The sequence below is a fragment of the Neopsephotus bourkii genome, unplaced genomic scaffold (assembly GCF_033783945.1).
Source record: "Neopsephotus bourkii isolate Nb327-2 ecotype Australia unplaced genomic scaffold, CSIRO-AGI_Nbou_v1 NB_1768, whole genome shotgun sequence".
NCBI lineage: Eukaryota > Metazoa > Chordata > Aves > Psittaciformes > Psittacidae > Neopsephotus > Neopsephotus bourkii.
Genome location: NW_026902242.1, coordinates 9,764,278 through 9,789,309, shown reverse-complemented (window position 1 = coordinate 9,789,309; position 25,032 = coordinate 9,764,278). Strand labels below are relative to the sequence as shown.

General features: G+C 38.5%; 1 protein-coding gene across 1 annotated transcript in view; it reads right to left on the bottom strand.

Moving 5' to 3' along the window:
• Positions 1-459: 459 nt before the first annotated feature.
• The window catches only part of CLSTN2 (calsyntenin 2), a 319,748-nt gene continuing 295,175 nt past the window's right edge, over positions 460-25,032 (bottom strand). Inside the window, exons 9-17 of the mRNA XM_061379286.1 lie at positions 23,326-23,488; positions 12,185-12,351; positions 8,869-9,017; positions 7,271-7,488; positions 4,857-5,027; positions 4,115-4,260; positions 3,024-3,147; positions 1,384-1,568; positions 460-891 (exon numbers count right to left, since the gene is read on the bottom strand). Of these exons, the coding sequence (XP_061235270.1) occupies positions 682-891; positions 1,384-1,568; positions 3,024-3,147; positions 4,115-4,260; positions 4,857-5,027; positions 7,271-7,488; positions 8,869-9,017; positions 12,185-12,351; positions 23,326-23,488 (1,533 nt within the window). The 3' untranslated portion in view covers positions 460-681. The remainder of the gene's footprint in view (positions 892-1,383; positions 1,569-3,023; positions 3,148-4,114; positions 4,261-4,856; positions 5,028-7,270; positions 7,489-8,868; positions 9,018-12,184; positions 12,352-23,325; positions 23,489-25,032) is intronic.

Below are 25,032 nucleotides of genomic sequence, written 5' to 3'. Positions count from 1 at the left end.
TTCTTGTTGCTGGGTTCTGTTTTTTTTTTTTTTTTAACTCTCTGTAATATGGGTAGATTGGATAAAATCCCTGTCCTGAGGGTTATGACACATGGCTGAAAAGACTGTCCACTTCTACACAGGTGCACGTGCATCCCTTGTCAAGTCCTAGATATTCCCTTGTAGAAGACAGCTAAAATCCAAGAAAGCAGGATGAGATGACAAATGGAATTCAGTCTCTGTCACCTGTAGCACTAAAACTCTCCCCCATTTGAAGGTGGACTGTATTTTACAGAGTGTGAAGTCATGTGGCAACTGTTATTTGGACCCACACACGTAATTCTTCATAACAAGCTGAAATCTCTCCTGTATGGAAAAAAAAAATAGGAAAGATAAAAACCTCTGAATTGAGTGACAGGACTTTTGTCACATATCTGCAGTATAGAAACAGGAACTTGAGAACTATGCTTGCTAAACCGATCAAGTTCTAGATTACTTTATTACTGGTGATGCCAGTTATGTTTGTACCATGGTTTCTCCAGGCTTTGTAACAAAAGGGTCAGTTCTACCATTACAAATTACTACAGGATAATTTTAGGCAAAACAGTTATAGGCAAGCAGAAGTTCAAATCCTGTCAATTAACAGACTCAGAAAAAACACTGTATTGGGTGTTACTAAAGAGCAACGTGGCTGTAGAGCTGTTAGTATGGGAGTGTTGAATCATCCCACTCCAGCTGCTCTTGCCTGGTGACCTTCTGTTTATCTATCTTCTGGACAATCACTTCCTCTTCCTCCTCCTCATCTTCCTCCTCGTCTTCACTTTCATCAGATTCAGCACTGGTTGTGTCTTCCTCTTCATCTTCCATATCTTCATCACTTTCCTCTTCTGTCTGATGAGGCTTTTCATATTTCTACAGTACAGTTAGAGAAATGAAATAGACATAGAAGAAAACTGCCTTCTTCCTAGCCAGTGGCTGTGAGAATGTGAGCATTTATTCCATGTTTAGAAACACTAATGTGCTGGGAACATCTGCTTTCCATCATTACGTGACTATTAGGAATCAAATATAATAGAATTCAGTAGCAAATACTCAAAAACTACTCTAACAAGAATGGAATGTCAGTAAGCAGTATCTTAGTTAGTCAAGCTGCCAAAATGTTTCTTTAAACTAGTGATCGTTTTCCCTCTTCTAGTGATTTGTGCTTACATCAAAAAGCTAAAAACTAAGTAATATCATCTTGGGTACCTAGGATGCAAGTAGGGATGGAGACAAAGTGGTGTTGTACACAAGGATTCTTCATCATCTTATTTAGTAATTTTATATGACAACACATATTACTTTATCAGTTATATGTTACCATGGTAATATCATGATATATAGTATTATGCCTTGGCTATGTACCTCCATGGGGTTGACAGTAATAGTCAGAGCAGAATCATCCCAATCCATTTCATTTTCTTTACTTCCTTCATTGTCTGCAGAGCTGTGCTGATGAGCTGTCCGAATTCGATAGACCCCCAAGGTTATGATGAAAATGAGTATGCTCACACAGATTATAATAACGATAGTAGCCACACTTGGAACAACTGGAACAAAAGGTGGAAAACAGAATGTGCTTATATTTGTGGAAAAAATGACTACAAAACACTAAATACATTGTCTATTTTCTCCCTTCAGTACCTTTTCCTTTGGATTGAGAATCGGCATAGCCATCTCCTATGTACCTAGGACTACAGAAAGTGTGGAGAAGTTACATCTACTACGGCAGAGCATCCACAAATGTGTTTACAGACTAAATTGTGACTAAAAAGTGAGTATGCTTATCATTTGTTTTATCAAGCCACTTCATTACAGAAGACGAGTAGTCAATTCATGCAGAATTAGTTCCAGAACAAGTGGTTTTGCAGTAAGGTTCAGTTATCTCACCTGCGTGTTGCCCCCTTCTGATTAAAGCTGAGGTGTTAACCTCACTTGTGAGAAAAAGTATATCTCAAAGCTTGTATTTTCAAAGGTTTCAAACACTTCTACTGTGATTTAAACCTCAATGCCCAAGGAATAAAATAACACATTGCCACTCTATTTGCTTGTGGGAAATAGCTTCCTGGGAGACTTGTGAGGGATTCAAGACATTTTTCCTCATTGTTCTGTCACACTCTGAGAAGTCTCTGTCTCTACCTAATCATAGGAAGAAACTTCACTGACTTATTACAATATTATCAGCTCAAAAATAAGGTTAGTGAGGATGTGCTGCTGCTTTCTATGTAACCTTTGCTACCGAGGAACTGCCATAGCAGGAGCTATAGTTCCATAAAGAACTAGTTTGCAACAGTTTGTTTTGCAAAAGTTCAGCTTAATTTTAGTAAAATCTCTGTAGAAGTGTACAGAAAAATACAGTAATTTTCTAAACCTAATTTTATATAACTACTTCTAATTACCTACACTTTACATAAACTTTACTTCTTTATATATGTATTATTCAGCTAAAAGGATTTCAAAATCCAGCATTTAAACGGGTATCTTTCTTTACCCTGGGTTTAACTTCTATGAAAAAGCTTTACATTTGGGTATATACTTTAAGAGCTTAAAAATTCGTTTTAATTTCTCTATTTAGTACATACTAATTCCCGCTTCACCTGTCTCCTCTCCAGGGAGCTCCAGATAGAGCCTGACAGTAGCTAACAGAAGTACTGCAGTGCTTATAGATTTCTTCTTTTTTCTTGGAAAGAGCTGGGCAGAAATTACTAGGCCATAGAAGCAGAGATGTATGAAGAGAATAGGAGCATAAATACTATCCTTCAGATGATTCAATAGTAGAAATGAGACATTTTCTAACAATGTGGATTAGCATTTAATGAAGACTAGTTTTTAAAGACAGAGTACCTCATTGGAAATAACAGAATTTAATGATAGGTGTTTCATACCTGTACAAATATATCTCTGAGGTTTCACAAGCTGTAATTATGGACGTCATGGCTTTATTTGTGGGTAACAATACTGACATATCAGAATCACTATAAGCAGTCTCTAAACTCATCGCATACCTGAGTTGTGAACAGCACTTGTGCTTCCCTCTGGGTGGTGGACAGATTGGAGAAACTGTGGTTGTATTATCATATTGTTTACGTGGTCCATGAAATTGGAGTTGGAGCTGTGTAGAATATTAACCTGGCACAAGAGAAACGTAAGAGATAAGGTACTAACAAGTGCTCAGTATTCCAAGCCTGCTGGAATACATATATATGTATTTTAATTATGTAATATTTTAATGCATGTAAAATATATTTCTATTATGTAATATACAGTATATATATAAATATATAAAAATATGTATTTATGTTCCTATCTGCTGATGAACCCCATAGTTCAATGTAATATATATTTTTATATATATTTCATGTATAAATTACATATTACATATATATTACATGTATACCATATATGTAATATATAGTATGTATAACACATTTTATGTATGTATTCTTATACATACATAAAGGCTCAGCAGACATACGCTCAAGAGTGCCATCTATTCCTGTGGTAACTGACCACGTCCAGGTGCTGGATCTAATGCTTTTGTCACCTGTATACTGACTTCCCTCCTCAGAAAAAATGGAAATAATGTAAATTATCAGGAGTGATCTTCATCTGATGACTTGTAAAACTTACTGTAAGGGGGTAGTGCTTGAAAAAACTGAAAAGGTGAATGCTGCAGGAAACAAAATCATGTCAGGGTAATTGAAGGATTATTAATCTAAGGAAAATAATGAGGCTGTAATGATTCACTTTCAAGCAGGTGTATAAATCTTCACAAAGACCTGTAGGAGATTTTATGTCATAAACAAACAATGATGACCTTAGTTTCCATTCTGTTTGACCAGGCTCAGAACTCCACTAATGCAGGGAGTTAAGAGAAGGGTCATCTTACAGAATAAGAGACCCCCTCACTGAGAAATGCCCACAGGGGATGTCACCTTCCTCTTTGAATGCAACTTAGAATTTTTCCTCTATTTAATTACAGTTACACAGAGCATGTCTGTAATTTTACAGACTTTAAAGAAAACTCCATGTTGCTGAAAAGAAGGCTAGAACTTAGCCTCTGTGCTGGAAAAGACTTGACTAAATGATTGCTTACCTCCACGTTAAATTCATTGCTAGTGTAACGTCCATTCAGCTCTGAGCACTTAACTCTGAACTTTCTGTCAAAGGTGGCAGAAGTGTCCCAGTTACGATAGCGAATCTGCCGAAGAACCTGTTCATAGTTGTTCATACTGTCCACACCTGAAATGGAGAGGAAGCAGTAATCATCTCATGGAGATGCTATGTGCAGTACAGGAGAAATAATATGTTCCCAGAAAGTACAAAATATGGCAGAATGATCTGAAGATGGTATGCCTCAGATACTCCCTGATGGAGCCTCTGGCTGATACCAAATTATGTGAACGTAGTTTTAGGAAATTACTGTAGATCTATAATGGAGATGAATAAATACAACAGCAAAGATTTAGAATAAATAGTTTAGTAATTGCAAAAAATGGCCCATGAGTTACCAGCACTGTGTGAGGAATACCCTCATTCCCAGTTCAACTCTGGTGGTCTCTAAGTACCCCTACATTTAAAGAAAGCAGTGTTTCTATTTTCCTTATGTGGGAAGTAGCAGAGAGGGTGCCAAGATCAAGACAAAGCTATGGTACATTCCAAAGGATAAATAGCACATGTAGAGGCCAAAAAGTAACTATGTTTTTTGAGACACGGTCTCTCCTGGAAGATTTTATGGCTAGTACATCACAGATTTTTGTCTAATTTCTTCCACATTAGCCCTTTCTATTTCAATACTGTAGGTAAGAAATAAGGGAAAGCAAAATCCATTAACATACCATAGACTGAATATCCTGCTGTGGAATTTGTGGCATCTAGATGTCTTCCCTGGAGATCCACATGATCTAGTTCTAAGCACTCTTGTTCAGGATCTAGTTCTGTGCCAATCACCAAAACATCACAGAAATCCAAGTTGTGCAGCATTTCCTCTAAAACCACTGGTTTATTAGCTGTGAACAAATGGCATATAACATGAAAAAAGAAGAAATAAACTAAGATAAATGATCACAGAACAGCTCAGTTATTTTATGTGCTTTGCATCAGGGCTTTGCATCATTTTTCTAAAGATGGTTGAATTGTTTTTTGTCAACGTTAAATACAGCAGCACACTTGAAGCAAATCAAAAGAGGTGTCTTGCCTGTTCAGGTGCTATGGTGGTGAAGGCCTACAAGTGCCTAGTGAGGATGGATACAGAAAATATATTGCTCTGTAATAAAAGTCATTCAAGAACAGTCCTGGCAGTAGAAAATTGAAATTTGATGCTGCAAATAAATCCATGTAAACAGGTCTGATTTTCAGTACTGTTCTGATAGCAGACTGGTATCAAACATTCTCAAGGGAAACCAAACAGGAAAAATGAGTGTTAAATATATCTCCACTTGGATGATTTTCTCAGTTGGCCATCTATCCAAGAACGTGGTATTATCTTAAATATGTGACTCGGAGAAACTGAGTTGCAAACTGACTACACTTCAGTAGGTATGATTAGGAAAAAACTGTTGCTGGAAAAAGAGTACCACATCAATTTACTATTTAAATTCTCTAATCAGATCAGCTCAGAGGGTCAGGCAAGACTGCTTTACCAACTCCCTGAGGGTACTGTAGACACAGAGACTGCAGACTTGGAATTTAGTGCTTGTTCTGTGGATTTCATTTTAGAGGGTGTATGGGGGAAGGCAGGCATGGACAGAAGAGACTTATGCCTTAAATTCCCAACTCCTGGTACAGTGAATTTTGGGTATCACAACTCCAGGTACAGCTCTAACTTAGACAAAAATGCAGACTCAAATTTGTCAGATAATATCTGGGATGAGAGAAATAATGATTGAAGCTTTTCATGCAGGAATTGAGACTTAGAATTCAATAATCTTTTGCAAAACACTTATCCCCAAAGCCAATTATTACCTGTCCATTTTAACCAATTATTATTTATCCATTTTAACTCTCAGTGGAAATAAACAAGAGATGGCACATTAGTAGGTGCCTGACTTTCAAGAATTAAGCAGTAGTTTAAGAAAAGCTGTTACGTTCCCTTCCAAGGGGAGACTAAGGCTTTTTATGTTATAAACAGTAATTATGTCAATAATTGTATAGGAAAAAATTGGAAGACGGAATTTATGAACTGAACTGGAGGGCAGTAGTTCCTAATTCACTGAACAGTTCTAAAGATGACATAACATTTAGGGACACAGAGCATCATAGATCCATTGTGTCTTAACCAATTGGTAACAATCACTTTTTTCTAGGCAAGACTTCAATTTTCTTTATATACTGCAATTGTATGCAGTTGCTATTAGAATGTGATGATATGATTTCAGCCTTCAGAGCGCAGATGCAGTTTCAGGGAAGTGATGTGCAGCATTATTACAGAGCACAGCTCCACAGAATCCATGCCCCTACACTTTCGTATCATTAGGGGATTTATCTTTTCAAAATCTATACACCTAGTTGCTGTTTATTCTAGTCCAAGAAATACCATTTAGGGTGATTCCTCAGATTATTAAGCTTTTAATTTACTTTGCACACAAACATCCAAAGGAAGATTCCTTTACAGACAATTATAGACTATTCTATGATATGTGATTTTATAGCTTACTTTTGAACATTTACCTAGTGTTGAACAATAACATACACAGCTCTCAGCATTAGAATAAACTGTCATCATTGAAAAAAAATTCTTTGCAGATTATTACTGCATTACATATGTGGGAAACCGAGGCACAAGATTTCTCAATTATCACCCAACCTAGTCAATAGCAGAGCTGGGAACATAAGAACAGACTAAACTTGCAACTATTTGTCAATTACTGCTTTCCACTTTATCAGTACAGTAAACAAAATAACAAATTCTAATGAAAAGATGTTATTCAAAGGAACACGTGGAGAAGAGTGGAAAGGAATTATTTGGAAGTAGGCAGGACACTAAATGGAAAAGCGGGGTATTTTGGAAGCACATACTGATCCATCCCTATTTAATACTCTGTTAAATTTACGCTATTTAACAATGTGTTTAATTGAATGTCTTCAGTCCAGCATTACTGTGGCCTGTCATTGCCTAAATGAATCTGGGTGAAATGACTTCATGGTGCTTGTCTACACTATCCTTTAAAAAACATAATAGTTTGGAACTAGATGATCTTTCCTTTCCAAACCTAACAACAAACAAATAAATATTTAAAAGAAATCTACAAACCTCTGTCATGTTCATCCACTGGATGCTCCATTTTAGTGACTGTGCTGACAATTCTGATGTCAGGTAACAAAGTAATACCTCTTTCACTTTCAAATTGTGCAGCTGGTCTAGCAAAGTGGTCCGTCCCACTTATTGTAATCTTGGGCTCATTGGCCTGAAACACCATTACATAGGCATCTATATCTGGGATACTAATGCAGACATCTTCACCAAAACATCTGAAAGAATATGTTATTTGTTAACTGCATGTAATACACTGCACATCAGAGGTGTGTGGCACTTGCATAGCCCAAAACCCACCTGATGGCTCTCTTCATTTTGTAGTGACTCAGATTAGCCTAGCCCATACTTTGGTACATGCATCTGTACCACCGTGTACATGGGCCAGCAGTGACGGTAACAGCTCTGTTCCTCTCATCCCCTCCCACATTCACAATTACTGAATTAATTGTGGGGACAGTAACAGATTCATGACAAGCTCACCGAGAATAATATTCTGTTGTTTAACTGACATGTAACAAAGTAGTGGATGCTTAAAAAAAAGATAAAAGTAAATCAGATGCTAACAACTAATGTCAGTAAACCTAACATCAAATTCTCCAAGAGGTACCTAATGTTGTCATGTGTGAATAAAAGGGATTAATTCTCCATTTAAAATGGTCCCATCATGAACTCATTCTGGCACCCCCCCTCCACCCAGTATTTACTGAGGACAAAAGGGGCCTATTTTAAAGGGGCATTTTAATCTGAATCAGCACTGTGCTTTGGAATTGAATCTGCTGACAGACTCTACCTTTGATCTTGGCACAAGGCTTGGGCCAGCCTTGGAAACGGGACTGTTTCCAATGAAACTGCATCAGAAGATGGTCTCCAAACAGCATGGTCAGCCCACAGGAACTACACTAAACCTTGCATTAGTAAGAACTGTACATGCATTAGATGAGGGCTTGTAGAACTGATGTTTATTTTCATTCTGAAGATTTGCTTTCACTGCACTGTGGAACTTGCTGTAAGGGATGTACCCAGGGGAGCTCAGGAGTGACAGATGGCTCTGATTATGTAAAACAGTAGACACTATTGTGCAGGTTCTACCACTACTCTTTGCGTGAAAATGAAAGGACACAGATTTAACACCCAGAACTTCAGTAACTACAGCCGTTAAAGAACACAGACAAAAACTATTTCAAACATAGCTACAAATACTGTTCTTGTAGATATGTCATCTGTTACATATAATAGACCTGCTTTAGAAAGTCAAAGCTTTAATTCTCAGAAGAAACTGTAACTTTTAAAAATGAACTGTAAAATAAGAATTTGATAAATGCAACAAGCACTGTTCAGTCCAGACTGCATGCTCCAAACTGTAAACAGAATGCAAGAACATGACACAGAAAAGAGTCTTAAAAGGAAAACATAAAAAGAAAACTACAATGTAAATCAGCATGAAAGTAAATCAGATTAATCCTTTATGCCCAGTAACAGAAGTATGATTCAGCCATGTAAATTAGCAATAATTCTTCTTTTCACATGTCCTCCCCCCAAAAAGTAATTCATTAAAAATATTCCCAATCTTATCAGTTCAGATGAAGATAACTTACTGGACTTTGGATGAGACTTTGAGACGTCGTACGCCTGCAGTAGGAAACTGTCTAGAGTTGATATATGAGACCTTTCGGAGAGCTTGATTTATAATCTCAGTGTCATCTCCTTCCACGACAAGGACTGACTGGGAAGGGTTGAAGTGATACTAGGGGAAATGCACATAATTAGTATAAGGAACCACATACATAGTATTAAAAAAGATATTTTTAAGGAATGATGCACATGAAATCTAATGATTTAAGATAAAAAAAATTATTAGTAGCTTTTGTTGGCTGAATCCATATGTTGTTCCCTAAAACATGCACTCATATCAGTCGTCTGTTTCATATCTGAATAACTTCTGTTATAATTAATTTTATAGTAAACTAATCCCAGTTTGCTGTGCTTTGCCCAGCCTTATCAAAGATACTATTTCTGCAGATGTGGAGCTTGAAATCTTAACTGTCACTATTAATATTACTATGTTAATTTTTTTAGATTAAACACATCTCGCATATAGAAATATTGGCTTAAACCAGAGTAGAATGGATAAGGATATTCTTTCTGCTTTCCGTGTGTTTTTTTTACCCTGGGCTATCGTTCAGATATATTTCATCATGAACTAACAAAACAATAATAACATTTGCCTCCTACATCTTCGTTAGTCAGACAAAATAAAGGGGATTCTCCTTTCTCTGTCTCATGATTAAGAAAGGTGACATCATTTAAAATGGAGGTTCTCCTTGCACAAAACTAGCTGCTCATTTGAGCCAACTTTGCAAAGTCAATGGTTATTCTTGTAGTCCCGATCCTTCCCTAGTCTGTTGCATTGAGCATGAAACAGTTTTGCTGACAAGAACCTTTGCTACTATATTAACAGAGCAAAAGACTGATTTTTATCTTCATCATAATTAATCTTGACTCCAGTTTTGGTCTGTTAATTGGTTCAGGAAACCATCTGCATTGCAGAGAAAACGGGATTAAACCCTTGATTTTGTACCCCACTTTCATCACCACAAAACACAAAAAGAAATGCACCTTTCATATGCAGTCCCTCCTTCTAAAGCTGGATACTGATTAGCTGAACATGTTCTATTATATACAGGCAACGGCTGTCTACGCTTCTTACAATAAGAAAGGTTAAAAAGAAAAGCGAAAAGAGTGTGAAGAACAGAATGAAGCAGAGGGTCTCTGTCAAACATAACACAGAGGGCTGGATTTAAAGCTTGTGCAGGAAGGTTGTAACACACAGAAGGATAGTTTTTAACAAAGAGAAGGACTAAAATGAATCGTGGTCTGCATACACTTTCCCTTCTGTAAGCTAGAAGTAGTCGAGAATAAAATCAGTGAAAGGAGACTCTAGCTAGCTAGTTAACTTAATAGCTCAGCTGCCCCAACAGCTGGGATGCTGCCAAAGAGAACCGAGAAAGCCCCAGTCTGAGCTGTTTTTGTCTTTCTCATTAAAAAAGGCTAAAAATAGCAACAGTTTAGACTTGTGTTTCTGAGAGCTGTCACAGATATCTGAAAATCAGGTTACAAACAAAAAAATTTCCAACACTACTGTGCCAGAAACTGCATTACAGCTGCATTGCTCTTTCTTAGGGTGAAGCTTCACGAATCCAAAATGCCCAGCACAAGCACCTTCCAACACTGGTTTGCCAACACTGAATCTGCAAAGCACCATGTACATAGCCATGCAGACCATCACCTGTGCAACTGTCACACGTGCTTGTCTGAGATCAGGTATGTTATTTTTGACACCAGAAACCCCTTGTCTATTAATCCTCTGTTTAAGCTCAGGTGTCAACAGTTCTGCTTTCATCTAAGCCAATTAGCCCCAATAAGAAACCCACACAATCTGTCTCTGGCTGCTCCTTTCATTTCTGCTTCCTGCTGTTGCACTGACTGTTGAACTTGCTAAGAAAGTAAAAATGAAAACAGTAACTTAAAAAAACACTCTACTATGCCTCGTCTGTAATTCGGAAAATGAGAATCATTTGAAGTTAGGTGAAAGGCACAAAACAATTAGTCACCTTCGTTTTCCCCATTGCTCCACTAGTGCAGGAAGGAAGCCAATCAGCCATGCTGGAGCTGTGGATATATATAAAATCCCACCAAATGACTTACTGGTGGGCATATATACATACACTTGCATTCCAGAAAAGTCTACCTGCTCTTTGTATTTACTGGCATATAAAGAGCTTTTACTTGTAAGTACATGTGCCATTTTGCTGGGGGAGGCAACCATGTGAAATCTGTAATTATGTCCTTGGTAGGATGAAGTAAAAGAAAAATTTTTTTGTGGTGTTTTGCTCCTCCTTAACTTTGCACTTTCAGTTTTCATTTTTACCCTTGTTTTCAGAAAACATATTGGTTATAGTACACCATTGCAACTTACCACCTAGACAGACACTGGAGTGTATTTCAGGTCACACTCCTGTCTTGTACAACTGAAAGGTTTAGCTAATAAAATATAGTAACCTGGCACTTCCACTGCGTGCTCTAGATCAAGCACTCTCCTTTCCACCATCCCTTTCATGGGATGCACAGTCTGCAGCCAGAGCATCTTCCCAGTCTGAATTTGAAGCTCAGCTCCTTTGGAAGGTGGTATTACCATTTGTGTGCTCAGAAAGAGCTTAAAGCATCAGGCAGCAGGACACCTGTCATCTAATAATGGTTATCAGTAAAGGGAAACTGCCAGTACGTCTGAGGTAAGCACTGCAGAAGTTATAGTCAAGATCCTACACATGTGTCCAAAAGAACCAAATTTGTCTTAATGAATGCAAAGCAATCTGGCCACTATGACAACTGAAAGAGGATTTCCTTCTGCCTGTTGTTCTCCAATCTTAGAAAAAGTGCTACGATATCAATAGTTGCAGGCATAATGAAGATAGAATTATTGGAACACACTTTGTGTTTCTCAATACTATTGCACTGGGACTTCTTTCAGAGTTGCCTCTCAATGAAAGATGTTCCACTTATGTTTTCCATTGCTTTAAAACTAATTAAGATAAAAATTCAGGAATTCTTTGGAATTAGGTCTATTTCTGAATAACTACCAAAATAAGCATGAGAACACAACCTGGCAATTCTTGCAAACTCTGAAATACCAGCAGTGCCTTACTTTCTAAGCATCTAGCTTTGCAATAATGGAAACATTTTTCTTTGCTGTGTCACAGCTCTTCTACTGTTACGCTTTTTCTTTGCATGACTTTATGGGAAATTATATTGCTTCTGAGAGCACATCTGTACTGTGTATACTCTACCTTGGGCTCTCCACTTCATAAATCAGCCCTAAATTTTTATCTGAGACGATGTCAGTTCATCACTCACCTTTATTCCTTGTCCAAGACTCTCAAGAGAGTTAATATCCAGACCTTCCTTGCAGGCCTGCAAACAGGAAATCACTTTCTGACTCTCAATTTTTCCTGGCCGGATAGTGAGACTGGCAAGGCTGCCATGGAAATACTGAGCAAATCTTGGCTTGGTGACTTCACCTCCTGCAAGAAAGAGAATAAAAAATGTTTAGTGATACCAGTACACAAACCACCATCTAAAAACTCACTTTATGTTTCAACACATCTAAAGAATTTATATCCATTTTAGCCAAGTGTATTTGAGATCCCATTTACTGTGGTAAGTGGAATTGCTTTGTTAGGTGGTACCTAGTAGCAGCCTGCGTTTAAGATCCTTGTCACTGTTTCTCCAGTATTGCATTCAGGCATATATAATGCTATGATAACATACTCGGAGATGAAACACACTCTCTACAAATGGTTCTGTAAGGATATTATGTAAATTTACAGCAGTGAATGCAGGCCAATGCACAGCACTACACTAAATGCCTTATAACACTCCCCTTACCCCAAAGCAGCTAATTTGGTGCCAGGTCAGGTCTCCTCACTGTATGTTGTGTGAGACCTCTAGCTACACTCTATTCAGTTTCATTCTAGGCAGCTTCAAAGGAAGAGTGATCTTTAGAAGTTGTCAATAAAATGTGATTACATCCTGCCTGCACCAGTGATCACAGCATCTCAATTACTCGTGGGATATTTAGTGATTTAGTCATCCTCCTCTAGAATTTTTAGAGCTTGTCTTTCCTCCAAGTGTTAGCTATAGCAGTGCGTGTGAATTACTGCCCACCTTGAGCCTGAGAGAACTGAGAGCCATGCAAGAGTGAAGCCAAGCAGAGTAACTGGATTAGCAGTTGATAAGCTGTTGATCAACTGTTGTAATTCGTAGATAACTCACCTCTACTGTGTCTGTAGATTTAGTGTCAAACAACCTATTTCTGCCAGGCAAGCTAGCTCAAACTTGAACTTTAAGATTTGTATGTAGACTGGGGTTAGGATAGGGATGAAGTCTTGAGGCTGATGTTGCTACATTAAAGCCTGAAAAACATCACTTCCAGCAGCATGAGCAGTGTTACGAAAACTCAAGCTATTTTACACAGTGAAGAAAATGCACAGTGGTGTAGTGAGAGAATGTGTCTAAGCATGCTATTTCTTCATAGTAGACAGGCTTTGTTCTTTTTTGTTAACCTTGCAGCACAAACTGCCTTTCTGCTTACCCCAGAGAAAGATCCTCAAGGAGAATTATTCTTCTCCACTCTCTCATTCATCTGTCCATTCTACAGAAATCTTCGTGTGGGTAGATTCTTTTTTTGAGGTTTCATATAAACTTTCACGAATGCAACAGCTAAAGTGCAGGATTAGTTTGTACTGTAAATGTGGTCTCTATGATACTTACCAAGACAGCCATTTGGCAAATAGTGCATAACAGGGACATTGGCTTTTTAGCATAAATGTTGTTATATTTCATAGAATCATAAATTCATGGAATAGTTTGGGTTGGAAAAGACCTTAAAGCTCATCCACTTCCAACCCCCTGCCACAGACAGGGCCACCTTCCACGAGACTAGGTTGTTCCAAGCCCCGTCCAATTTAGCCTTGAACACTGACAGGGATGGGACGTTAATCTGTTTACATGGCGTTTCAAGGTACGTGTTACCACTACACCAGAAGCGATGTATCTGCACAGAAGAAAGTAAGCCAAATTAAGGAAAAAAAAAAAAAAAAGGCAGCAAACCTCTCCCTTAAATGGAGACAAGGGAAGAAAAGCAGGTAAGAGCTTACAGAAGAAGAAGGGCATCACATTGTGCTTTGAAGCTTCAGAATCTCATATCCCTAACAGAATTCTGAAGACAGCAAGTTCCAAGGCTAAAACACTAACACTAATCATGGAGCGTTCAAATTTAGAAACCAACATTAAGCCTGCCTGTAGGTTTTAATATTTCTGATGCAAAATAAGCAGTCTCAGATAAGCTAATGTATTTAAATCTTAAACTAGCTCACTAAAATGCATAAAGGACTAGGCAAGAAGCTAGAACAAAGAATTCAATATGCCTCGCAGAAACAAGCCAGATAAAGTAGTTGAAGTAAAGCTATAGAGCAACACAACCGGTGCTTACACCCATGAATAGGAACTTTGGGTTTGGATTTTGTTTGTTTTTTTTTAATCTTTCTTTGTTCCTACAATTACATTGCTAGGTCATTTACAATGATACAACTGCCCAAACCCATATTAAATATACAGAGTATTCACTGTGCCCAAGCACCACTTTAAAGAAAGGCTGGTGTACAAGGAGGTGTTAACCACACTGGAGTTGTGTAGTTCTTGTTTAAAGTGGACTATGAAGGAGGTGATGTAATCTATGCTCTGGAGAGACTATCAACTGCTGTGTGAAAAAAGTGAGTATTTCAAGAAAATGTGAGAGAAAAATAGCTGGGACTAGCTGGTCTCATTCTGTGCCAGTAATCCGCAGTACTATGCCTACGGTTACAACAGGGTGATTCAGGCCTGGGACAACTGCACTACAACAAACAAAAGCTTAGCCTGAAAGGACACTGGGGGATGACACAGTCTGTCCCCGAGACCCAAGACAACAAGAGCTTTACTTAATTAATTCTTGAGAATTGCCTGAGCAATTCTCTCTGGAGAGAGGTTGCTCAAGTAATCCACTCCAATGACCACTGATCCTTAAAGTTGTAAGTTTATTCCTGTTAGGGAACATGACCTATCAAAACGTGGCTATGTATCCCCATGGGTGGGGGAACTTTCAAGCAATGGGATACACACTTACCAAAGGCCACCTGGTTGGTCAACACCAGAGGATCTGCCCAAAGGGCTGGCCCAGCCCAATCAGAACTTTTACATATTGTAGAGGGGGACAAAGTTCCTGTGGTGTATATGAAGAATTCGCTGGGGAAGACAGTCTGGGTTATTCCTGCTTCAAGTAAAGGCAAACCCACTCGTGGGACTGCTTTTCCTCAGGGACCTGGATACACTTGGTGGGTAATGCAAGACGATGGGGAAGTCCAATGTATACCTCAAGGGGATTTAATTTTAGGGGAAAACAGCCAATGAACTTAATTGTATGCTGTTGCCTGCTGTGTAATACTTTTATAGCCAATCAACTAGATGTCTTCAGGTCACCAGCGACTAGCTCTGACTTCCCTCCAACCATCATCCGAACAGAGAATGAACTTTGATAGAACCAGATGAGTCCTGCAGTAAGGGAACGATCAGCATCAGCAGGCAACGATCCAATACTGCACACAGCCTCTCCTGTTCTGAAAGACTGTTACAAGGGATGGAGCCTGACATCATGGACCAGATGGACTCAGCTGCCTTATAGGGACTGGTCCATGCACTAAGATAGGAGTGCACTGAGGTAAGAGTGATGGTATATTGCAAATATGGGATCTGAGCATGATGTGAATGGTATGGAATAAGGGGTGGATACTGTCCTGGGTTTAGCAGTATGTCCTGGGTTCAGCAGTAGCAGTCATTTTTTCTCTTTCTCGGTAGTTGGTGCAGTGCTGTGTTTTGACTTTCGGCCTGGGAACAGAGCTGATAACAATGATGTTTTGGTTTGGCAAAGGACTTTGTGAGCCTCATGCACTGCCAGGGAGGAGGGGAAGCCCGGAGGAAGCAGAGACAGGACATCTGACCCAAACTAGCCAAAGAGGTATTCCATGCCACAGCACGTCATGCTCAGGATGTAACTGGGAGTTACCCGGAAGGACAGGGGGTCTGCTGGGTTGGACTCGTTGTTCGGCGGGTAGTATTGTACTCTTTTCCCTTGTTATTATCTCTTATCACTGTTGATGTTGGTGGTAGTGGTGGTGATTTGTGTTGTACATTGGTTACTGGACTGTTCTTATCTCAGCCCGTGGGATTTGCATTCTTTCAATTCTCCTCCCCATCCCTCTGGGAGCGGGGAAGGGGGGGAGCCCCTGGGGAGGGACGTGGGCCTTGACTGCTTCCAGCCCGGCACCACTCACTGGGAGTGAATGCACAAGCTGTCTGGCTGGTTTTAAGCCAAGACACATTGTTTTGACTCCAAAGACACCCAATGCTGTTTGCATTCACTTACCCATCTCCAAAGAACAGTCATGCCTTTCTGTCAAACCAACTGACTTCACTGAGCTCACAGATCTTTTTTGGCCTTTTGCTCTACCCTAGTAATGAACAAATAATTATCAGGGCAGTCTGAGCACAAGGAGGTTTTCACAGGAAATGACGAATCAAGAAGATTTTCAACTGATATGTGATCCTGTTAAGACATGATAGACTCTGATTACATTGAGCCAGATAATTAAGGAATGATCGATTATTCAGGATCCCAGCATAAAGATCAAAGTGAATCTGTAAGGAACTGCAAGACATTCTCCAGCTCTAAAGTCCTCAGGTCCAAACCTCCAGTTTTATCCAGTTTTTACTATGGCATCTTAGGGATCTGGGTTTAATTCCCTGACAAGTAGACTGGCTGTTAAACAGGCTAACACAGATTTCAGGAGTAGTACTAATTAGCACATTGAAATCCACTACATCTTGTATTTAATGAGGAGGGCAATAGACAGAAAACACTGCTGTACTAACAGAAGCATCAGTATAGATAGTCACATTATGTTGAAATCTACCTAGGTGGTCTTGCATTAATTTGCTTGCATCTACTGAGGACTCCGGTTGGTGCAAGTTACGTCAGTCCCCAAGGCATGACCCACTGGTGTTAGAATGCACAGTAGAGGGTAATCTTTATCTGATGGATCTTAATTTCTAGATGAAGTCCAACACTGAGTGATACAGACTTCTGTTGTTGCTACACTACCCACAGTGTTATTTGCCCCTCAGTGATCTGGTCTCTCTCCGACTCTTAACCATTCTCCTTGCCTAGCATAGCTAGTCAGTTCTCTGACTGCAACTTTGTGATTGATATGTCAGCAGGGTGTTGATATATGAGGTTAACAAGGGCATTCTACAAGGACGCTATAAAAAAATTGATCTTCAACCAAGGTTAAAGAAAGAGGAAAATGACAGCAGAATACAAAAGAAAAACAGAACAGAAACCAGAAATTATTTAGAAAAAAAGGAACTACAATAGCTTTCTGCTGCGTTCATGATAATAGTTTGGTGACAGGCTTCCTCTCAAGACCTTCCCTTGTGCAACGTGGTCAGCATAATTACACTGTGAAGCTCCAACACTGTAGAGTGGGTGGCATTATGACAAGTTATGACTTAGAGTCATGGTAAGCTACAATAAAACCTTGTGACAAGTCATTAACTTGTGTCACTGCTTTCTTGACAGGACTTTGGGAATGATACATAAAGAAACAAGCCATTTTGGGGAGTATGAACTCAAGACCTTATCTTTTCGGAGAAGCCTGGAGGAAGTCTGTTTGTGGTACAAAAGATCATTAGGCTACCAAATCATGTAACTTGCTCCCTTGTTCTGCCTGCCTTTGCCACAGAATATATTTAGCCATAAAGGGATTAGAGGGGGAACCTATAAACGTTGGTTTAATGGAAGAAATTTCACACTCTGTAAAAAAGGTCCATTTGCTATGTCCTCAGATAAACTGAATCAAGGGATGGTGGGGATGGACTCTTTATTAGGGACTGTAGTGGTAGGACAAGGGGTAATGGGTTAAAACTTAAACAGGGGAAGTTTAGATTGGATATAAGGAGGAAATTCTTTCCTGTTAGGGTGGTGAGGCACTGGAATAGGTTGCCCAGGGAGGTTGTGAATGCTCCATCCCTGGCAGTGTTCAAGGCCAGGTTGGACGAAGCCCTGGGTGATATGGTTTAGAGTGAGGTGTCCCTGCCCATGGCAGGGGGTTTGGAACTTGATGATCTTAAGGTCCTTTCCAACCCTAACTGTTCTATGATTCTATCATAATGAACTTAGAGAACTTACTAAGGTAAGCTCTTGGAAAGTGTACCTCCAGGATGAGCTAACTTTAATTCATTTGTATTACTTAGGAGAATGAACCAGGTCTGCAGAAGTCAAAAGGGAGAATAAGAACAATTTTGTGGTTGAGTGTGAAGTCTGTTCTTGCTGTAATGCAGATTTTTTTTTAAAGTGGCCTGAGGAAGTCCTCTCTCGATACTGCACTTTATCTTCACCAGGTAAGGGTAATTCTACTTCCTTGTTGTGGAACTGTGTTACCTCTATTGTTTGGAAAGCTCTCGCAAATCTTGAGCTGGAAGTGTAAAGCTAGAATATTTCTACGGCTAGAGAAGAAAAGAGTAGACATGAAAGCCAAAGTTGAGCCTTGAAGACCTCTCTCCTATCCTTATGGACCAGGTCTGCTTCTACCATCCATTCAGGGACATGAGTTCAGAGACAGTGCCAGGGTCATGCTTCCCATGTGTTCTCTTTGGTGTCTCTTTTGTTCTGGGAATCACACAAGAAAGTTAACTTTGTCTTTTAGATACGCCTGAGACAGGGTAATTTTGCTTCAAATTCTCTTTCACCATTAGAGACAGAACAGCACTTGGTCCTAAATAATCCCACCTACAACAAAATCACATCCTTGACAATCACCTGTGAGACCACTGATGTGAATACAAAGAACCTCTTAATGCAATTAAAATTAAGTTATAACCTTAACCCTAAATGTCTGTGCAGAAAGCTGCCAAACTTTACCAGGGTACCTAAAGCCCTGATTTCAGCAACAGCTGTACCAGCATTCCAAACTGTTAATTTCTGCCCTCAGTTCACCAAGAGTCCGGTTAGCCTTGCACTGTAGTCGGTATTACCTTTTTCTATGCTTAGAGTCACTGAGATAAAGCTAAAATTTGGGATTTACCATGCACGAGGACCGGCTCTCTGTTGGATAGAATGTCTCCAGCTGCCACTGCTCTTGGGTCGCAGGCAACTGAATCAACAAAACCAGTTTAGCCTAAAGGCATGAAATCCCACCCTCAGATAAACTACCCAAAAGTAGAGCAGTATTAAAAGTATAGCAGTTTTGTGAGCTACACAAAATAAATAAACACTGAACTCTATGCTGAACATTGCGATAGAACCCTAAATCAAAGAGGCAGCTCTGCCTAGATTGTCCCTTTAATGAGTTCCTAGAAGAAAGAACCAAGGTTTTTAGATTAAAAAAGATTATACCAGAGTAACACACCTAATTTTAAGTAGAGAAAATTTCTATTGATTATGCCACAACAGAACATTAAAAAAGCCCCTAACAGCACAAAATTATACAACTTTCCTCATTTCCAATGTGTTATTAAAGCTGGAATCTACCCCCAGTCTTGGTTTTAGATAACTAAGTGACTTCCTGGGTTGCAGTAAACTTTACCCAGTGTCTGATAGACCCTTCTATCACCTTTGAAGCCTGGCATTTACAACCATCTTCACTCTCTGCTTGTCTCCAGGCTGCCATGCATATACTGGGACTCAAACTTCTGCCTCCAGTGCCCTCTTGCCTCCTAGACAAAACTCTGCCCTTCAGGAAAAGGCTAATTCTTTTGAGAGTCCTAGCACTCATCTCATGTAATTTAAAGAAATATCACATAACATCAGGAACAATCAAATCAGGCATGCTCTTTAAACTGCCAAGGCAAGGGTAAAGATGTAGGAGAGGCTTGCCCATTAAAACTGGAATGATGATGTCAGAAAACCCCAACCAAACCAACCAAAAACCAACCAAACAAAAAAAAGGCAAATGGTTTGATGGAAATGGGATTTCATAGGCAAAAGTTTAAATATATCACGTAAGCCTAGGAGACTGCACTTTTGGTTTGTTCTGATGTTGGATTCAGGAGAACAGCACGGAACTTGAACTCTCTTAAATTTCACTTGAACAGCTGAAGACAGAAATAAAACCTAACTTAACGCTTCATAATGGATACTATAAACAAGGGTATAGAAGTCAGAAGGGAGTTGCTCTGGAATTAAAATACTAGTAATAGGAAATACTAATCTCAAAGAAGAGGATTCTCCTTCTGTGTCTGAGACTCCTAAATGATGTAACTCTGAGAAAGACAGTAAGGAGATGCAAGCATGACACTTCTGCATAACCTCAGCATGAATACCGGTGTAAGTGATGAACAGACCAGGCAGGGCTGAACGAGTCACCTGTCTCTTAACCTGAAGGATTCTCGAAATTCCTAGAGAAACAGCAGTACAGTTCCCAGTTTCCAGACCACTACTGAAAACTATCATATAGGAAAGGGTAAAAAATGACTTGTTTTTTTGCTGTGAGCAAATGAAAATTGTCGTGGTAAGAAAAAGGAATGTTATTTCTACTGGTTAATTTAGTTGTCTAAGACTGTTTTTCACATAATTTGACTTTGATAAATGGATACTGTGGACCCAGAACTATAAAATGGTTTAGTAAAGACAGAAAAAAAAGGCTTGTCCTTTCTGAAGAAAGAGGTTAGAGCTTGTGTTCCAGTTCTGCCCAGTGCTTCAATGTAAAGGGAAGGAAATAGTTTGAGCAAACCAGAGCAGGAAACTCCCATATCCTCTTAACAAAGACTCCCCCACATGGCTTATGACACCAAAATCACTGCATATTTTTACTAAAGTTAATCATAGATGTTTCTAAAGCAGTTTTGAAAATGTGAAAGTTTAGGCTATTCTGACTGGCCTAAACGTATTATCCTAAGCACACCCAGTCAAATTATGTGATAGATCCACTTTTTGTTGAAATATATGGATTTTGACAATTAGCATTTTGAACAAAATAGTTTGGTTTTACACACTGAATAATTACAGTTCAACTGACTAAAACAGAGTGCTGAATCTTCCTAACAAAGTGACTTTTCATACCATTCACTGAAAATAGTTTGAGCTGAACCAAACTTACTGAAAGATAAGCATTGCTAAAAGCAATATAATGAAATCTTGTTTCCTGTACGCATTAAAAGTTCACCTTTTTGTTCACGCTACCTTAGCTAAATCCTGACATTTTCATGAGATGGAAAATTTGTTTCTACTTTGGAGGGGCTCCAATTCTCACACTATTAAAACAGCTTTAATATAATATTGCAGTAAATTCTAAAAGCAGGAACAGGTAAAATTCCAGTAGGTTAAATCAGGTGTTTCACCAAAACGGTAGAAGCATTTTATCCTGAATGGTTATTCAATAAGTTGTCAAATTATTCACGGCAATGCTAAAAATGTCTGAAAACAACTGTACCTGTCTATTTGTTTAACAGCTTAAATATAGTCTGTGGTCTGTTATTTATTGTGAGCCAATATGAGGAGTTTTACCTTAATTCTTTTTCTTTGATATAAAGAGACAAAGATGCAAAGGAAACAAGATTCCCACCCATACAGAGACTTCTAGGGGGAACCTCACCCTTCAACACCTAAAGACTGCTATTAGAGAACGACAAAAAACACAATGCATGAATAAAAGACATTAATGGGCAGAAGTTACACCAATAATCACAAAAGTATGTAGACCTATGCAGAAGAACCAAGACATAAACATGAAAGCATTCAAGTAAAATTTCTTTAGCACAGCTCCTGAGAAATGATGATGTTTCAGAGCGCAATATGCATTGATTATCCACAGTCCCTATGGCATTTTATCCTAGAATCACAGAATAGTTTGAGTTGGAAGGGACCTTCAAAGCTCATCTAGGCCAACCCGCCAGTGATGAGCAGGGACATGTGCAACTAGATCCCACATCTGGAAAGAACTAAATTTACTCCACAGACTAAATTACATCTGCATTTGTTAAGTCTGGAACTTAGCTTTAAAAGTACTGCACCAAAACTACACAAGAAAATAAGTATAAAACAAGCATAAAACCTCCACAGATCAAACTAAGAGAAAATCTGTCTAAATCAGATTGGTACATGTCAACTATTCATCCCAGCAAACTACTGGCTAAACTGAAGTTCTGGTTTCTGAAGAATCTGATAGGTATTTCACTGCATATTTTTACCTAAAAAAGGAGTAACATTCCCTTAGAATATTAACACCTTAGAGTATAATTAAATGTATTCTGTCACATATTTAACATCAGTGAAAAATTCAAGTATGCCTGAAGATCACCCTAAAGAGACAGAACGAACCAGCCTATACTTTCACAAATATATGGGAACAGCACCATGCTGATTAACTCGCTATCATAATGCCTATCTTGGTGATCAATATTCAAAACTTATCAAATCTTGTTCTTAGGATTAGAGTGGCTTTATTTTGCATGTTGTCATCAGAGTAAGGACTGGATCTTTACCCCAAGGTGTTCATAATCTAACAGCTGGATTTGCTTCTAATACTATTTACACAGAACAGCTCTGCCATGCATAAGATGTCCAAATTTTGCAGAGACACAACACTTTAAATGAGCAGAGATCAAACTGGGAAACAAGGTAATAACGGAGAAAGAGCGCCAATGTTAAAGAGTGGGGAAGAAACCTGAGCATGTTAAAGCATTTTTTCCTAATCATACAGTTTGCTTGACTTCATACTTTGTCTTAAGTAAAAACAAGACACAGTGCATAAACAGAAAATTAACATGGAATTAACTTTACAAGAGCAGATGAGTTTAAGGTGTAAGGCAGAGAACAGAAAAAAGACACTGGCATAAGGACCAGAAAAAAAGAACAGGATTATAAAAGGGAGAAAACCAGAAAAACTAGTATTTGAGCAAAGGCTCATACAAGTATGACACTGGGATTGGGACTTCCAGTTTTATTTTGGTGTCACCTTTACTTCTGGTCTGTAACAGGGTGGATTGATTAAATTAGTGGAAGTACTGGTGACATACATCCAATGTCAAGAACACAGGATCAGACCATGAGCTGGGAATGAAATTTGAAGCAGAGACTAAAAGAAGATAGCTGGAGTTCTTTGGAATAATATTTAGATAGTTAGCTTCAAACTGGGTAAGAAGGCAAATCATTAGAATAAGTGAAGACAAAAGATAAAGACAATGTTTCACAACGAATACCTAACTTCTATTAAACACTTCTTTAGATGATGGGAATTCAAAAGTCTGTTAATGTCCCATCCATTTTATCCTTGGACTCTGGATTTACTTCAGATTTTATACCATCAACGTTCCAGTAATTTATTTAATATGAATCAGCGAGACAAATAAGATTCTTTTTGGTCTGCATTCATAATTCTACTGTCTATTTTTTACTGCTATATTACCTTGCCAACAAGCACCAACTGTGAGCTGCATGGCTATGTGGGAAGGGTGGATAGGCCAGTCATTGGTCACAAGGTAAGGTTCATACGTTGTTCCATCCGTGTATAATGTAACAACAGGAAATTCAACATTGACAACGTAATAATGCCATTCTTTATCACAAATCTGAAAGACAAAATGCAAGAAAAATAATTAATTACTGCCAGGTGACTAATTTTTATATCCTGTATGTTTTTTAAATCCTCTGGTTTCCGAATTTCACTCAGAGAAGACAATAATGTTATTTTGATTTATACATCACTAAAATTAATGAAAGTTCAAACTATGTCGATAAATACTCTTGGCATACTTGCAGAATACAGCTGATAAATAGAGGCATCTTAAAACACACTATTTGAAAATGGATAACAAACAGAAAAATCAGGCAATTTGGTATCTGCATTTTCACATTTGTGAATACACAATATTAGTTTCTTAATGTCTGCATCCAATTTTGAAATATAAAACTATATAAGAAATGCATACTTGGGATGTATCAGCATAATTACTGTTAGCTTCAGAAGATAATAGACAGCACTTAGTCATTAGATTGACGAGTTATTGTCAAAGATTTGATTCAATTTTTGTTATTAACTTACTGCATTAGTACTTGGAAATTCCTATGCAATGCCTCAGGACTTCCATAGTACGAGAAGGACCTCCGTTGTACTCTGTATACACATGGATGGAGAAGCAGTGCATATGTCCACCTGATTTGTGCAGGAAACACAAATGTTCTCCATCCTTCATCTTCTGGCCTTAAGCTTTTTCCCAGATAGTTAGCAAAGTAAGGATCTATGTGCTTTCAATGACATACCTCAGCTTTGAAAACCAACAGCAACAGTTACAACATAATTTCAAGACTGCAGTATTAATATCAAATCTCAGTCAATTTCTGAGCTGAGCGACCAGGTGGATCATTGCAAGATGGTCAAATTAGGTTTTAGTTCAAAAAGGTACAGCCAGATGAATCAGTGCCTCTGAACACGTAAGTCTAGTGTGTAAGTATCAAAGCCTGCCCAATCCTTTCTTCCTTGGTTGTATCTTTCAAAGTCCTAAGAATTAAACCATGGCAAATTGGTAGGATGGGCTGTTTTCAAAAGTAAAGCAATAGTTACAGTCATGCCCCTTTCAGGTCTGTAGAGCTACTTGTTTTGATGTATTAAGAAATGGAAGTTCTTGCATGAAGATATCCTTGCTGTTTCATAGAGGCAAGCAGAAAAGGGATGTTTTAAATGTAACACTTTGTCCTTGGCTGGGTTAAGTGCTATCTACTGCAATATCTGCCCCTTGAAAGCAAAAGCTAATGTTTTGTTCCAAAAGACACTTCAACAGGCACTTAATCAGTTCTATTTCAACGGATGCATTTATTACTACAGACATCATAGCTCCATAGCAAGACATAAATGCGGTAAGAGGGCTGCTAGAGCCTTCCTTTTGTAAACAGTAGACAGCACAAATGTTTTCTGAAGGTTAAATGAACTGAAACCAAAACTGAAAGTAAATAAATTGAAAGACTGAAAACTTTATTGGACAAACAGCAATCACAAATAGCATTATGCAGTCCTCCCTTTCAAGGAAAAACTATTTGCCAGGATTTCTGACTGATCATTAGAATGTGATGCATCAGAGCCATATGCATCAGACATTAAATACACTAAACAAAATGA